Consider the following 18,568-nt stretch of genomic DNA (forward strand, 5'->3'; position numbering starts at 1 on the left):
CACTTAAACATATATTTTACAACATGTTTGTCTTCGTTGTTCTTCCTTTTAGCTTAAAGATTTCCTGTGATGCACCGTGTTAACTGAAATTTTCTGCTTATGCAGCCACGATCTTCAATCTCTGCATGGACTTGTAGATGCTCTGCATGAATTCTCATCAACTCTATCATGTAATTTTCTCTACAATACAGATTCAGTTTCCAGAAGACTTCTGTTTTCAAATTCCCTCTTTCTATTAATCACCAATGGAAACTGACATTTGAATGTTATTTAATGTGTTTAGTTTTAGGGATTTATTGTTGTAGTGCAAAGTGCTAATTTGTTCTAGAGATATGAATACTTACGGCTCACGGTGCTTGTAAACCCTTCATCCTCAATTTAGATTTGTTTATTACGAAGGTTGTTCAGAAAGTACGTTCTGATACGCTGTTAAGAAAAAAGGTTGAACGAGTTTACTATGGCCAGAATCCTTACACCGTAGACTATAGAGTGACCACAAGGAAAAACCTTGGACGAAAAGTCCTTGCGCAGCTTTCCCTTCTTCCGTTCAGCTCAGGCCATAAGGAAGCATTGTCCACTCTCCCCCCTCCCCTTGCGGGAGTACGGTGCACAGGAGTTGTGGGTCTGCGCAGGTTTCTTTGTTTGTTGTTCCACTATACTTGCTGATAGCTGTCACCATTGTTAAGGGACTCGTCAGACCAGAATGCAGACTTCGTAGACCCTTGTCGTGGAAACCATCAGCCAAATTCATTGTCGCAGGTATGAGATTCCATTTTGCTGTACATGTCACTGTTGCCAAACTATCTCAAGTATTATTAAGCCCACTTTATGCATATAGGTTAATCCGAACTGGACCTACAGTTTAAAGTGGGTTCCAAACCATCACGAGCCTCCACTGGATATTGGACCCGGGATCTTTTGATTACAAGGCGATGACATTACCACTACAACATTAAGGAAATCCCTATGCCAATCTTGTACCATTGAGTGTGTACAGTAATGCAATACCAATACTGCAAACCTATTGATGACAATTTTGAATGGTAAAGTCAATGAAAATTCTAGAAACCATAAGGAGAGTTCAGCAATTGTGACAAGCCATTCCATACAAACTTTTACATCAACCGTACAGCTCTGAGCAAACCCACACACCACAACCACTACACTGTGACCTGTCCTTGTGTTACTGTATGATATACTTGTACCTGTGACAGGGAATCAGGCATCCAATTTCTATAAGGTGCTACTAAAGCCTGCATCTCTAACAAGCACCTTGACAACGGTGGTGTAATCAAGGGATTCCGGGTTCGATACCCAATGGAGGAATATCGTAGTTTGGATCCCACTTTAAACTGTAGGTCCAGTCCCAATTAGCCTTGCTGTGCATAAAGTGGACTTACAACAAAAACTCAAACAATTGTGGTGACTGTATCAGCAAGTAATCTTTAATGCAAGGATTCTGACTACAATAAATGTGTGTCTTTTTCTAAACAGCTTATCAGAACTTAATTTTTGAATACCCCTCTTATTATTAATGTGGGTAAACTTTTGGTATAAGTATTGTTCAATTTACATGGTAATATTTACCATACAATAGGTATGGGCAACATGATATTTGAAAAATTTCCAGCTACAAATATTCGAATAACTCCTTGGGATGTTTTATAAATTATGTGTGTAGCATCCACTCCCCCCTCCCTGAGCCAAAAATGCAACAGAGTGGGGATGCAGCATCCGTTCCCCTTCATCCCTCCATCAAATACCACCCTACGTATGAAACCGAGTCGATAGTTTGTATCAGTAGAATTGCTAATAATTTAACCAATATGATACTCAATTAATAATTGAATGTATCATTCAACTTTTGTTCAAAATGCATTTTATTCCAGAACCTAATCATATTGGCAATTCACATTGAAAATTTCTACGTTGGTAAACACTATACAAGAGTTACCAAACTTTCAATGAAGAATATGAAGTATCTTGAAAATGATGGTTTTACTGTTAAGTATGCCACTGAAAATTAGACTACTTTTGTGCAATTACCCCAGATGCAAGAGACGTTATAGTCTATATAATATATCATGCTCCACCATTCATACGCTGGATTACATAAGAACTCTGGTAAGCTTATCCTGTACTCCTGTAATACATCTAAGATTTGAGTAACACAACTCTTTTGTCAATGAATATAGAATTTCAGCTTTATTTCTACAAATTTCTTTAGGGTGGGCAGAGGAATCTGCTGAGATGTGATGGCCAATGCGAAAATATTTACTCTTAAGAAATAACGTAAATCAATTGTTTGTGGAATTTTTGCAAGAAAAGTGCAGATTGTAATGTATTTTTTTAAAAAATAAGAAAAACTAAGATTTTGTGGTCCAAAATTTTAGTAAAAGTGGATTCTGAATCTCCCAAAGATTAGCACATATTTCTGACTTCACATTTATCCCAAGTGTGGTCAGCATTTAATTACATTAGAGATAATGCAGAAGTACCATCTGCTGAGATTTGTGGATCATATTGCCCACTTTTGCAATTCCCAACAGTTGGCATACCTGTACAATTTGTAATTTAGATTTCACTTGTTGGAAGTAGGGAGAGTTCTAATGCTCCAAGCTTAAAAGTCTTCAACGTAGGTTGTTCATTATTTTTACACAATTAGTATTATTGTTTTGTTATATTTTTTTCCTATGAAATTACAATGGCCAGTTATATTGAACGCTGATATTTCGTCAGACGTGAAGAGTTAGAGAACGTATTGCAAAGATGATGGTAAGGTACTGTATGCCATGTATTGCACTATTGTTGGCTGCCATTATGTATTTTGATTGTTTACAAGCAACAGCTTTTTTGCATGTATCTGTAGCTGTATTTTGTATAGGATTGTTTGGCTTGTAGTGTTATGGAGAAGGAGAAGAAAGATATGTTGATGGGTTACACACACACACTACTGATTTGCTAAAAAAAAAATGCATCTAAATTGGTAGCATGGTACGCCCATCAGTAACTTAATGTTACTTCTGATATATTTCCTTGTATTAATTATATTTAATTTTCATGTATTTGAATTAAGAAAATTATAAAATTTATGTAATCTTCTTAATCTGTTAGACTCATAGTTAGAAATTGTCTTTTATCTTTTATCAAGTTGAAAGTAATTAATTTGCAATTTCATTTTCAACTCGTAACTTATAAAAGAAGCATGTTTATTCCGTTAGTAATTCTTTTCTTTGGTCTGACAATAGAAAGGATGCATTTAGAAATAATTGTTGATTCCTTAGCGTAATAGTATCTATTGTTTTTGCTAGCCCCTTCGAGTCCTGTTCATAATCGTCGTCTTCTTAGTGCACGAAATATGAGGATGAGTTCTGTTGAGTTACCAGACGACAACGAGAAGTCCTTAAGTTCAGCTAGTACCTCACCATGCCCTTCCCCGGTAAGTTGTTGATTGTGATTATCATTATTATTTCATGACTTGATTGTTGTTCGTAGTAATGTTAGATACATAAAATATTTTCTAAACACATACTGTATTGTAGTTTCAATAGAGGAGGGAAAGCATGGTAATGTTGCATTACATATAGTTTATTATTATTGTTCTCCAAGTAATGAAAATATACTTGTTTAGCCTTTGTTGTATAATCGATAGTTATTTATTTCTTCTGAACTTATTGGGAGGCAAGGGTATGGGATAATACGGCTTTGAAAGCCAGTACCAAAGATTTATGCACACTACTTATGTTAAGGAATTATTATTTTGAATAATAAAAACTCCAGTTGACAAAAAGTAAAGTTTCTGATTAATATTTTATGCATATTTGTCATTAATTTCCTTACCAGGGCACTTGCTTTTATACAAATTTTGGCAATCTTAACTACATGTAAGCTAGAAAATGAATACATACTGTTATACAGGGTTATTATAAATGATGGACCGATTTTCAAAACGTCATAGGTAGGGAAGTACAGATCCAAATTGAACAAGCTATATACCAATGGAGAGGAAGGTTCAAAGTTTCTGGCGGGCAGCGGCCGGCAGGCTGTGCTGGTTGTGGAAGCGGCCGGTAGAGTTCGCGAGAGGACCGTCTCTGTCAGTTGTGAGCGAGATGGCGACCTTGGAGCACAAGGTTTTCTGCGTGCTTGAGTTCGCGAAAAGTGAGTCGCAAATTGCAGTGCAGCGGGCATTCCGTACCAAATTCGGTAGCAAACCACCAACTAGGAAAAGCATTAGCCGTTGGTTTCAGCAATTTCAAGCGACTGAAAGTGTGTGTAAAGGAAAAAGCACAGGCCGACCGCGTGTGTCAGAGGACGATGTCCAACGGTGGCCACATTGAACATTTATAACAGTTACAAACATTGTGGTAACAAACTTTGAACCTTCCTCTTTCCATTGGTATATAGCTTGTTCACTTTGGATTTGTACCTCAATAAATATGATGTTTTGAAAATGGGTCCATCATTTATAATAACCCTGTATATCTATTCTTATACAGTATTTTCAAGTATTTATGTAATAATAGCAATAGAATATTAATTATTTTTTTAAATTTAATATAATTATAATAAAACTATTTTAATTTCAACATTATTATTGTTGTTATAATTATTATTTCTAGTTTGGACTCCACCCTCAAAATTTCTAGATGCATGCCTTTGTTCTTATTATTTATAATAAAATAATGTATTTTGAAACTCATGACGAATCTCAGGGGGAAAGAAGAATTGTATTCATAAGATGACCCAATTGCACCCCCTCCCCTTTTTACAGTATATTTCCTTCTGTGTGGAAGCTGCTGCTGTAGACAGTGTATGGGATGTAAAAGCATGATGTTTTGACCTAAGACCTTGCATTGAACTACAGCTTGACCAAGATGATAATGCCCCTGTGGCTCTGTAGTTGGAAATTTCAACCGCAAGCAAGCGGAGGGAACATTTGTGATGCAATCCGCAAATTGTGCAGCAGTGTCAAAAGGCGAAGAGAAAACAAATGACTGTGCACCTTAGTTTGTAAGTTTGTTATCTTGGTTAATGGTACACCCTCCACTAAAATAAACTTTCAAAATGCACAAAAAATCTATTTTTTTTAAGAGAAAAGAAAGTTTAAATGCATATTGTTTAGTGTTTAGCAAGGAAATTTAATTCACCGTAATGTGAAAGTGTTAATAATAATAATAATAACCCACAGCGCTACAGCACCTTGGAGGGCCTTGGCTTACCTACCGACTGCTGGTCTCCCTCCCACACTGTTCCTCCGTCACCTGTTATAGCGTGGAGGTCTCAAACCAGTATTGGGGTGACGGGTGATCAGCCCGACGGACCCCCAGCTGTTGTTGTAGGTCTTCTCGACCGGGTTACGCTCACTCACTCGGAGCTTCCCAATTTCCTCACGATGGTGGGTTGCCACCGGCCCTATACGTAGGCCGAATAAATAAAACCTACGCCGTCCCGCAGCGAACGATCTCAAGACGAGTGAACGCCTTAACCCGCTCGGCTACGGAGGAGGACAATGTGAAAGTGTTTATTAATAATAAATAGTAACAATTACATTATATCTACCTAGGTATTAAAAAATTGTGCCCTCCTTGAGCTCATATGTTTAATTCCACCCCTGAAAAGGGAAGGCATAGGCCATAGGTCCACCTTAAAATTCATAGTACACATTCCTATTTGTATTGTTTAGTTCATAAAATGTAACCATAGTAATCGACGGATGATTCTAGATGCCTTGTTTTTCCCAGAAGCCGCATCGTCTGCTACCTACCAACCTATACGTGGTGCTTTACAACTTCAAGTCACGGCAAGCCGATGAGCTGGATCTCAAGTAAGTACGTTGGAGTGCTCGGGTATAGCTTAGTGATGTGTTCTTGTTCTGGTAGTAGTTTTTTCATCAAGAACAAAATATGCATTTTAACTGACAGTTTTTAAATAGTTATTACATTTCAACAAACCAAGCTTTTTGTTAACAAAGCATTGCAAAAGCAATAGTACATTTGAGAGTTTGGTTTGGCAAATTTTCATACATGTACAACTACTGGTGGTGGTGCTAGTGTCGCTCAAACAAAAATAACATAAGTGCAGGAAAAAGCACACGTAGCCCACGGAAGTCTGGACTGGATATTAAATTTGGGGGGGGGGGTTATGCAGCTCTGATCATACATGGTCAATTGATTTCTGTAATGTAACATAATAATTTTGGCAGGGAAAAGAAGAGTTATTTGGTATAAAATTGGTATACTGATTTGCTATTTTCCTAAAAGTGCCACAGACAACGGACCCTATTAAGATGTTTTGTTGTTGCGGACCACCGTCCCAACCAAACTGAACTCGGTTTTACTCGTGAGAATGTTTATTATAAATTACAATATTCATTTTTTTTTTCTAATAATTGTAACCGAATTGAAATGAATGGATCTTCATGTGTAATGAGACTACTGGTATCGCAATTCACTAACAAGTCTCGTTATATGCTTTCGGTTCAGTTCCTATATTGTCACTTGCTGTTTTCTTTTTTTCGTCTAAGATCACATGTCTCAACACCTCACTCAGAAGGTATAATAAACGGCAACAACCCAATAATACCGAAATACAAAAAAATGGAGCGAAAAGAACAAAACAGATCAGCCTTTCCAAACAGTTAACATGTTTCTTTCCGTATGGGGTAAAGGCTCATCTGAGTTTTGTCTGCCGATGACATCACACCTACACCAGTTGCGAAAAGAGGCATCTCTGACCCCAGCCTTTCCTTCTAGTAGTCTTGAGCTAGAACTCCTTCCAATAAAACTTTGTGAGTTTGCCTTCAAAATGTACATTTTTGTTTCTAGCTACTCCTTACCATATTAAAATAACACTTTTAAAAACTGTCAGTTCCACTCTGGATACCCTGTATAATAATTCCATGTCACTTTTGCAATAGAATTTATTTTATTTTCCTGTTGATTTTGGAGACTTGCTGTAACCATTCAAAGGCTATTGATTGACATTCTGATAATTTTGTAATAGTCCACTGTAACAGTTTAACTATAACTAGCCTTCTTCACTTGTTATTACTCTAAAAACTGTCTAACGTGAATTGTGTTTATTCAAAAATCCAGTTTATCCAAAGCGATTTTTTAGTAAATTTTAAAAGTAGACAAAACTCTTTCCGTAGTTACAATTAATATTTAATAGCTAGAAACATGCATATTTTGTTTTTTGATAAAAACAAAATATGAAATTACTAGGGCCGAGCCGATATCGATGCTGATGTATCGGTATCAGCCGATACCAGTGGTATCGGTATCTGAAAGTATCGGTTAGAATTCATCTACCGATACCAGCCGATACGTTTCCGGCATTTTGGTCTTTCACAGGATCCGCAAAAATGTGAGCAACACTATCGAGGAGTTTAATAATCCTGGAGCTTATGCAAATTTCAAATTTTCTTTTTATTTTGCACAAAAAACTATACTTTCTGATTACGTAATATCTATTTTAATATTTTGATTCAACTCTTAAATATTCTAAAGCAAATTTCTTGATAAATGGATGCATATAATTGGAGAATATTATTTACACAACAATATTGATCAATATTTTGGACAAATTTTAAGTTTTGCCATTTTCAAGTATCGATGGGAATCATTAAGTGTTGGCATCGGTATCGGTTCAAAGTTGTATCAGCTCAGCCTTAGAAATAACACATTATAATGTTCATTTTGCATATCTTGGAAATGCGTGATGTGCATTTTCCTACCTCGTTTTGTCACGAAATGTAGCAAAATGAACTAATGAAATAAATCCTCAAACACAAAATTTATATTTATTTTCCAACACAGCACTTTCTAAACCCTGGACTATCCTGGGAGTCAGGCAAAATCAAATGATTAATTCTACTGAGAAGCAAAGATGGACTCTACGCAACAATAAACAACAAAATACTCTGAAAACTTCATAAATGTGCTATTAAAAAATAAATGTTTATTTTGTGTAATAGGCATAGTTTTAAATCTAATTTAGGGTTATTTTTACCATTTTAGCACAGTAATGCCTTTTTATAAACTGTTTTTGATCCCGAAATATGCCTAATTTTTGTACCAAAATCTTCATATTTTATTCATCATAAATATGTGGCCTTATTGCTTGCATGCACAAGCGATTCCATGGGATATAACAATATATATTACATGTATACTTCAACAACATTATTCAGTGCAGTATAACATATTGAAAATTGTTCAAAAATCATTATGTATATCTTTACAACAGCAAATACTGTACATCTTTACAATACTATGACCATAATTTACAGTTTGTTTATTGTGTATTTTTTTTCTTTTGCAATTTATTTACTAGTACGTACAATATCTGCAATTTAATTAACCAACAAACAAAGATATCTATGTCCTTACTAAAGGTTTGTATAACCACTTTTGGGCCTCCCAGATGGTGCAGTGGTAGCATAGTTGCCTTGTAATCAAGGGGTCCCGGGTTCGATTCCTGGTAGAGGCACATAGTGGTTCGGATCCCACTTTAAACTGTAGGCCCAGTCCCGATTAGCCTTACTGTGCATAAAGTGGACTAAAAACAACAACAAAATCAATCAAGCATAACCACTTTTTGTAGGTTCAAAATAATCTAACACAGTTATTTTTAGTGGATTTTATTTTATCTGTGACGTTTCATCCTGGTTCCCCAGAACTTTTTCAAGCTACACCACAACTTCACACATGTATCTTGGTGTAGCTTGAAAAAGTTCTGGGAAACCAGGATGAAACATCACAGATAAAATAAAAACCACTAAAAATAACTGTTAGAAACAAATTTTATCAAAAAAATTTAAGAAAAGTTGACCATCATGAAACTGGAGAATTGATAAGGCTGTGTCCGAAAGCTGCAAGACTGTACTTGAAATGAGCATACTTCCAGAGCATACTCACAGTGCTGTCTTGAAGCCTGGAAGCGGAAAGCTTTCGAACTGCACTTCGATTGCAGTGTCTAATACGTGACATAAATGAGCTTGTTCCCGGATATTTCCAACTATGTTAAATAATATATCATGGTTCCGTATATTTATATTCCAGTCTTTGGTGAAGAGGTAGAAATCATAATATTTAATCATTTCTTAAAAACATTAGCGATTAATTTTTTGCATGCGATGATGTGAAAAAAATGACACCAACTTGCTCGAGATGAGATACACATGACTTGGCATGAAGTTTATATAACACAGCACATTATTAATTATAGAAATATGAAATAACTTCCAAGTTAATTTTCAACATGGTTTACGATTGCGGAAAAAAGAAAGTGTTTTCTCACTTTTAAACACTTCTCACTACAGAAGAAAGAAACCATGCATATATGAATAAAACCAATAAAAAATATTACATAGTATTTTAAAAACGTGTTATACTTACATTTCCACACAATGGAAGAACTACAACAACTAGCAGCTTATTGACTTCTGACGTCCATTTTTTTAAACAAGCTAAAAGCAAGCACAGAAGCCCAGATCGCAAGTGTGCACTGCATGCTTGGCGCTTTCGAACTGCACTAGGTGACGTCACTTCCGCCAAGACTGTACTTCAAGTCTGCACTTTGTACCTTTCGGACACAGCCTAAATCTATGTACGCGTACATACTGTGCTAATATGCATAGTGTACAACAAAACTTTATGGCGGAATAAATGTAGAACACTCCTAGTGATGTGGAATGTCAGGCCATTTATTGTTACTTTCAAATACATTATTTCGTGGAAAGTAAAGTGTGTTGTCTCTTCCAGGGCTGGCTACAAAGTGACTGTGATCAACACATCCGACCCTGACTGGTGGAAAGGCAAGTGCCTCGGTCGCGTCGGTTACTTCCCTTCAAAGTATGTGACCAAGTTGCAACCAGGAGAGAGACCCCTTCAGGTCACCCACAATCTTCAGGTGTCTGATGGGGATAACGGACTTAAGCTGCTCCGCGATCAAGTAAGCAACTTAATTTTTTTTTGCCATATACAGCATGTAACAAAAGTCCGGGAACACTTTAAAAAATTTATTGTAGCCAAACGAGTAGCATTACAAAGTAACAAAGTACATAATTTCAAAGAGTGAAGTTGCAAGTTTTTTTCTCATTGCAGGTGTTACGTGTAGTTTCATATATCGTCGCTAGGTGGTGTCATAATCAAGATGGCGCTTTCTGGAACTGGTCTTTGTATTTAGGATATAACTTTTGCACTAACTGTAGTCTGTACGGTTTCATGTTTAATGTTTTACGCAAAACACGCCACACAGTCATTGTTGACATTTCCAACTCACGTGAAGCTCTGCGTATAGATTTTCTCGGACTCCTTGTGAAGCTTCTCTCACTCGCTCAATGTCATTTTCACTCACACCTGGCAGACCACTTCTCTTCTTGACACACAAACACCCAGTTTCAACAAACTTTACATGTCAATTGTAGATTGCCTTCTTGGTTGGTGCTGCTTTCCCGTACTTCATCCTAAATTTTCATTGGACACCATTGCATTCTTTGTTTTGTCAAATTCTAGCACGCAGAAAGCCTTCTCAGCTTGATTATGACACCACCTACCGATGATGTATGGAACTACAAGTAACACCTGCAATGAGAAAAAAAAACTTGCAACTTTACTCTTTGAAATGATGTACTTTGTCACTTTGTAATGCTACTCGTTTGACTACAATAATTTTTTTAAAGTGTTCCCGAACTTTTGTTACACGCTGTATATTGTCACACCAATGCCAAATCCACGAATGTGCAAATTTTGACTTTTTCATGTAAGTGCAGTTTCTGACACCTTTTGCTAACTTATATGACGTACTAAACATTCATAAGTACGTACATGTTGACACGCACCTATTGACTTGTATGTAAATGTCCTGTATAACGCATGTGCAGTTATATATAACTGAATCTTTAAGCAAACCAAAAATAAATATCTGACGAAGGGAGCGTGTGTTCTCCTGAAACGTCACAATGAACCGTAGACTACAAGATAAATAATGTCCTACGGTTGCTACCTTCCCTTAACCCTTACTCTCCCGAGGGGGTCGTCAGAAAGTAACCCCAGTTTTGCCGAGGCCTCTGGCGCTAATTTTAAATTTGTACACTTATTTCACAAAAAATGTTATAACTCGTAGACTATTTGACCAATCTACTTCGGGTAACTTTTGTTTTGCATCTAAAACATCAGGGCATTCAACCGTGCAAAAATCAAAATGCCAAAGCCAATAAGAGGGGTTGGGTGGGCCGTGGCCCCCATCTTTCAATGAAAAAAATCATAAGAATGGGGAGTTTGTTTCACATATTCGATAACGTAATGCACCCAGGAATATGAATATGAACCCTGTTGAGAAAGGACCATTCTTTGAAAATAAGGCTAAATTTGCATCCCCCTCCAAAAATAGAGGGGAAGAGGGGCTGAAAGTTGGGGGGCCACGGCCCACCCAACCCCTCTTATTGCCTTTGGCGTTTTGATTTCTGCATGGTTGTATGCCCTGTTGTTTTAGCTGCAAAACAAAAGTTACCCGAAGTAGGTTGGTCAAATAGTCTACAAGTTATAACATTTTTTTTCAAACAAGTGTACGAATTTAAAGTTCCCGCCAGCTTCCATACGTAACTTTGGAGTCGGAGGGAGGTGGGTGCATCCCCATTATGTGCCAAAGCTTCGTTAACCCACTGTAAGTGTTTCCGACCTAAAAGAAAAGTATCAAGATAATTAAAAAACAGGAATTTTGTAATCAGCTGCATGGTCGATATATCAACCAAAATACGAATAAAGGTTCATCAGACTTTTTATTTATTTTTATAAGACAAGGAGCCACATCAACTTCATTTACACTAACTTCTATGTTTGTAGGAAAACAGTTGGGTTTTACTTTCACAAATAATACACCTCAAACATATTTTCAATATTTACCTTTCTCTATTTTAAAAGTCTACTTTTGCTAGCCACCAGTATCGCTTTAAAAAAAAAAATTAGTCACAATATTTTAAAAAAAAAATTGTAATCTTATGTACACGAAACACTATTGTATTTTCAGATGCTGGCAGCCTACTGTATCGTACAAGGCCCACTGTGAGCGAGTTTACAAAAAAAACTTGCTTTGTATTCTGTGTAACCTTGAGTTAAAATAAAGGAAACTGCATTAGCACTTAATTGCTTTATCCTTTTGCTTCAGTAGTTTATAACACCAAAAACTGGCTTTTACCAAATTATTCATCTACTCTCTTGAAATTTATGAAAATATCAAGCTTTCATTTCCAGAGCGGAAATGATTTTTAGGTAATTTTTAAATAATTTTGAGGTCATTCCATCAGTTATTTAGGCAATTTAGGTTTTTCTATATAAATCATTCGTCTCCTTTCAGAGTTGGCCAGCATCCGAAAATACGCTTGTGTTTTGTGTACATCAGAGTACATATTTTTAAAATACTGCAACTAATTTTACTTTAAAACCACAGATTAAAGCGATAATAGTGTCCAGCAAGGAAACCCCAAAGTATAGTGGAACCACAAGGAAAGAAACCTGCGCAGAACCTCATCGTGCTGGTGGGTGGGGAAAAGGAAAGGGAGAAGGAGCCTTCAGCGTGGCCACGTCAGTGTTGCCAGACCTATTGATTTCTCGGGAGAATTTCTTAATTAACTATTGCTATGGAACCTCCAACGGCCTGCTCAAAAACACGTTTCCTGCTCATCTTACTTGAACATGGAGGGGAGAGCTACAGTGGAACTCCACTCAGCCATGGAAAGTGCTGTTTGAACTGTGAAGTTATGCCAAACGATACTCAATTGTGCTAGGACATTATTATTTTATTACTATTACTACATTACTATTTAAGATGGCTGTATTTTATCCCACCCGAAAATATATTTCTATTTTAGTTATTTTACGTCGCTTTTGTGCCTCTACGGGTAAGTACAACAAAATGGATGAATGAAAAACTGATGAAATGGATGATGTGACACCGCCACAGTGAAATGTCCTTGCCTAACTAGGTAGAAACAGGGGGGATTCATGACATGCCTGCGTCACGTGAATTTTTGGGGGGACAAAATTTTATAGTTTAGCTGCCACTTCTACATATCTTCACACAAAAATGGGGGGATAGTTTCATTTGATTGACTTGTTATTGATTTTTAGTTATGGTTATTATGTACAGTTTCTCTACCTACCTGTGGCTGATCGCGGCGATGTGGTTGAAATGAAGCACCACCGCTTATGCCTTTAGAATCAGTTTGGAAGAGAGGAAGGGGGGATGCGCTCTTCGCATAGTCAAGCAGACAATGTTAAAAATAAGGTTCAGTACATTAACAATGGCAGTGAGCCAAGGCAGTTTTGTACCTTTATGTTAGGAAACATGAATGAACTGTGCTTTTCCTATCTTACAATGAAACATTTTGAATGTTATGCACCTTTCGATTGTTGTCAGACAGTAGTAAACAGTGTCTGTGTTTTTCGGACACTGCAGACTTCAGTCTTAGTATTGGATGACTTCAGGCACGATTTGTTTAGCTTGCAGTGGTGGAGATTGGGGGGGAAGGGCGTGGGCGAATTGTCTCCCCCCCCTCACTTTTTGCCACTTCTGCCCCTGCATCCTGCCCCCTCCAATTTGGGCACTTTGCTCCCCTAGTTTTGGAACCCAATCGCCGCAACTGTTCGCTTGTTATGTTCCTGTGCTATGACATGAGTTCAATTACAAAGGAAATAATGCACCCCCTCCCCCGTAGTTGCTTGGAACTTTCATGGGCTTGAAAACATTTGGTTTTCTATCCTTAATATACTATTCTATACTTAAATATTTAATTTTCTACAAAATTATATAGCGGCATGGACGTCCAGAAGGAAATGCGAGGATGGTCGCCACCCCCCTCCCCTTACGGAAAATTAATGTTGACATAAAAGTACCTATTATTTCAGACGTACGAGTTGATTTCAGTCACAATAATTTACATCCATTTTTATAATAAGGATGTAGGAACGTGATAATTTCAAACTCAAGTGGTGTTTTCTGAGAGGGCAACATTATTACGGGGTAATATGCCTTGTTTACCTGCCTGCTAAAAATACATTGTTTCCCCCCTCCCTGGAAGAAATCCGCGGACGTCCCCTTGCCCTCCAGTGCCCATGCCTATGCCGTCCCCGAGAACGTCGTTCATCCGGTACTATTAGATCATCGGATTTTGTAACAGATCTGGTTTCCCAAGGAACAATCTCCCGATATTTTCAAGTCTGACCTCGCAACACTGCCCCGAGCACCGATAACGGCAGGGAAGGTGCACGAACACTTTTGACGGAAGGTTTTTTCCTTGTGGTCGAGCTATAAGCATCACACCTCCATTGTCAAATCTTGAATATTGTGCTTTTCCATTGACCGTATTTTCGATTGATACAGAACTTTCTAAAAGATTATGTTAGGAAATTTAAATATGTAAGTTTTGCTAGTAAATGCATTTAAAATTCATGATGAGGGAAGAAAAATAAACCTCAAAAATGAAGAGAAATGTAACAAATGGCAAAAAATACTGAAAAATGCAAAAGAATGCAAAATAAAAACAGTGTTTTCTGGTTCTAACTGAAGGGAAACGGACTAATATCAGATTTAGCATTATTTTTAAGGCTCAGAAAATAAGATTTTTCATCATGTTCCGAGGCCTTTGAGCTACCTGACTAAGAAATACTTGCTTCTCTCTTCCAGATTGTGATTCAGATAGGGGAGGAACTGGACGGGATGGTAATGATCCGAAGCGGTGATAACAGGCAAGGCGTTTGCCCACTCAAGTTCCTTCAGGAAGTGTGACAGAGTGCCCCCAACGTGCTTCTGATTTTGTACCCGACAACCTTTATCTCCAGCCCTTACATGACTTGTTCCATGGACTACAATACTTGTGGACAATTCACAGGTTGGGTGAATTATCCGCAAGCTGCCTGCTAAAGATATTTTTCGATGTCCAGCACGTTGCTCCCTCAACATATCCCTCCCCCTTATCCTCTCCTCGAAGTTTTGTTCCTCTTCAAGAAAGCACAGTATTCAAGTGAGTGAGTGGAAAAAAGTCCTTCCATGTTTTTTTAAGCGGATGACTGATGGATTATTTTTTGTACCCAGCATGTTCTTTTTCCATGTGGCAAAGGATATTTTGTTAAGGTAAGTTGATTTGTAAATATTCATTGTAATAGATGTAAATGTTAGAATGTGCATGCTTTCTCGAAAGTTTGTATTGCTTACAAGTTAAGGTTGTTTTTTCATTGACCCGTGTGTTTACAAATGTGGAAACACTTAAACTAAAGTCAATGCACTTTATGCTCAGCTAGGCTAATGGGGACCTACAGTGGCATCTGAACCACAAAACCACAGTGTAATGTGCATCCACCAGGGATTGAAGCTGAGAACCATTGATTACAAGGCAACAGCATTTTCACTCCAGCCAAGGATGCTTTATCATCCCTTCCCTCCCTCCCCCCCCCCCCCCCGCCCCCACACACACAATTACAGTGGCCAGATTTTTCAAATGCAAACTTGTTCATGACACAAGTGGTGTTTCATGCTTTCAAACTTTGTGCAATTGCTAGAGGCTCATATTTTTGGTAAATAAAAAAAGTAAAATTTCTGTACAAAAGTGAAAAAAAAAGGTAAAGTGCTCCCCTGTGCTATGCACCACGCCATGAAGGCATATAGGGAGTGGGGTTAGGGCCCCACACTTTGTTGATCATGGCCGAAGGTGGGGGTGATGTGATCAGCACCATGCCCCTGGCTTACTTTACCCCCCAGAGTTTTCTCCAGGTATCCACTTTATACGATGCTAGGTGGGCACCGGAGCTGCTTGAACAGGTGGAAAAATCCCGGTTCTCCCCTGTCGGGGATCGAACCCGGGTCTTTCGCATGGTAGTCAGATGCCCTAACGACTGAGCTACCGCGGCTATCTGGTAAATAAAATTAAATTTCTGTGTTATAACGGTGAAAAATCTGATAAAAACCGTGTGTATATATAATTACATTTTGGTTTTAAAAAGTGACTATAATCCTAAATATGATTGAAAAACTGCACTTATTACACAAAATAAACATATCCCTTCTAATAGCACATTTATGTAGTTACCAGAGTATTAAGTTTATTCCTGTATAAAGGGATATTTGCTTCTCAAATATTTACAGTATAATTAATCAATTTTCCATGAATTGCATAACTCGCAGGGTAATTCAAACTTCACAAAGTGTTGCATCAGTAAATAAACTCTAAATTTCATGTTTGAGTCTATTTCACAGTTTGCAGTTCATTTCGCATCATTTCATGACAAGACAGGGTAGGAAAATGTGACCTCACACCTTTCAGAAACATGAAAAATTAACATTACAATGTGTGATTTCACATTTCGTGTTTTCATCAAAAACTAAATATGCATGAAATTGCACATCTGAGAGTACTCCATTTTGATTATTTGTTATTGTTGGCTAAAGGAGCAATATATATTAATAAATATAATGCAAGAAGTTTATAAGGCAGAAAAATTTACACCATTCAAATGCCTCTAGTTTTGTCTTTCTCAAATAAATTTTGTCAAGAAACCTGTGTTCATTAACTGTTGCCCCTAATTCATATGGAACCATTCTGTAGAGCCTCAAATTGTCATGCAGGAAACCGAGGTTTGATCTTTGGAGTGTGTGATCTAAGGTTGGAATTTTTCCAACCTTGTCCCTGCATAAAGCAGCTCTGGAGTTCACCTAGCCTCAAATAAATGGGTACCTGGGGGCAACACTGGGAATTATGCGTGAATTATTGGCTCCAGGAATTATGCATGATTTTTTCTCTGTAGAGTTGATAAATTGCAACTTTTATTAAATCAGATCTCATTGAATTTAAATATTTATATATGCCCTGAGGCAAGTTTTTCTCAGTTTAGGTTTTATTTTTATCAAGGAAGAAAAAGAAAGCTGCGTGAAAAATAAAACAGAATTCTCTCAATCGGTTGGCTTTGCTAGTGTCCTTTGCAGAACAGTCTATGTGGCAGACGTAAGATTATTGCAAGATAAAATATTTTGAAGTTGATTAGGTAAATTTTAGTTTTAAATTCTTGTACAATTAACTATTTTTCATAAATTAGTATATCACATAACACTTATGACTTGTGTTTGTAGATGTATTTTGAGTCTGAATATGTGCAATTGCAAATGCAAACTTCACACTTTAATTAAATATTGTAAATATAGTATATACCATTTAATTGAATTCAATTAGAATATTTTGATATATTGGAGTCACACAGACCCTTTGTATTGTTAATATATTTTGTGTGTGTGTGTGGGTGATGAGACGTAATACGTAAGGTTAAAACATCTGCTTGTACTCTTGAATTTTGGAAAGTTCACCTTGAATACCGGGAATTATACTTGAATTTTGTCAAAGTCCTAGATGAAATCACCTCCACGAATTGCCAAAATCAAGAATATGTGAAGCCCTACCTCCACATCACCCTTATATGTGCTTTCAGGGCACCGGGCAACTTTATCTACCTAATTCATATGTGTAGGCTGTTTGGATAAAAGCACTTAAATCAAAAAATGCAATTTTACAACACAGTTATTTGTTTATTCTTTAAATGGCCCACATTACAGATATGATATACATATTGGACCATCACTGTTTTGAATCGTTACACATGCCCAGTAAAAATTCAACTTATAATATTTTATTTAATTGATTCAGTGTGACTTAAATGTTCAAAGCAACAGAAAATTGCAGTTTGTGACTTACATGCTTTTCGCCGAACACTCTAGATATAAAGATCCAACATGCATTAGTTTAAATGTAGATTGTATAAATATGCTGTACTATTACGAGTGTAGGCCTTGTATTGTCAAGGTACAATTACGTGAAGGCTAAAAGCAAGTGTGGAAGGCCAGGAAACGTTTATTTTTATATCTCCATTTTCACCTTCACCTAAAGAAACAACAGATATTTTTTTTATAATTTTTGTTGTGTTCTGCATTTTTATTATGTTCTTGGATGTTGACACATAAGAAAATGTTCTGCTTAACACAAAAATTAGGTAGCATAATTTGTTTAGGGCAATTTTCAAAAGTGGGACAGACAGACATTTTTAACATTAAACACCAACAGTTAAGCAATATTTTTTCATACAGTTTCTGTGCTATGAATTATGAAACTAAACACTTGATTAAACATAACTACCCTTAGAATACTTCCCCGGATTTATTTGTCATGGGTAACAGATAAAATACTTTCTCTTTAGTTAATAAGAACATTTTAATTTCTGTCAATTCTCAAATCACAAAAAATAAATTATTTAAGACAAAGAGAGGAAGTAATGGACGTTTGAGTTGGAAAAATTAATTGCTTTAATGTCAATGGTGGGGGATGAACAAAAGAACTAGGGCTAAGCCGATACCAGTGGTAGTGGTATCAGAAAGTATCGGTTGAAATTTATCCACCGATACCAGCCGATACTTTTCCGGCATTTTGGTTTTTGACGGGTCCGCAAAAATGCCATAGGACACTTTCGCAGATTCTAATTATCCTGGAAATTATGCAAAATTCAAACTTTATTTTTATTTTGCACCACTT

The 18,568-nt window shown here is 36.9% G+C and overlaps 1 protein-coding gene across 7 annotated transcripts in view; it reads left to right on the plus strand.

Moving 5' to 3' along the window:
* Nucleotides 1-18,568, plus strand: part of Stacl (SH3 and cysteine-rich domain-containing protein) — a 908,463-nt gene that overhangs the window by 885,835 nt on the left and 4,060 nt on the right. For 3 of the 7 annotated variants that reach the window (XM_083112374.1, XM_083112377.1, XM_083112376.1), the window contains 4 exons: nt 3,312-3,439; nt 5,742-5,824; nt 9,765-9,954; nt 14,686-15,132. In XM_083112374.1, the coding sequence (XP_082968500.1) occupies nt 3,312-3,439; nt 5,742-5,824; nt 9,765-9,954; nt 14,686-14,787 (503 nt within the window). In that variant the 3' untranslated portion in view covers nt 14,788-15,132. Of the gene's footprint in view, nt 1-1,889; nt 2,062-3,311; nt 3,440-5,741; nt 5,825-9,764; nt 9,955-14,685; nt 15,133-18,568 lie in introns of those variants that run through there. The other 4 variants (XM_083112378.1, XM_083112379.1, XM_083112380.1 and 1 more) reach the window with 2 other exon arrangements.

This window comes from Lepisma saccharinum, chromosome 26 (assembly GCF_977018435.1).
Source record: "Lepisma saccharinum chromosome 26, izLepSacc3.1, whole genome shotgun sequence".
In the NCBI taxonomy this organism is placed as follows: Eukaryota; Metazoa; Arthropoda; class Insecta; order Zygentoma; family Lepismatidae; genus Lepisma; species Lepisma saccharinum.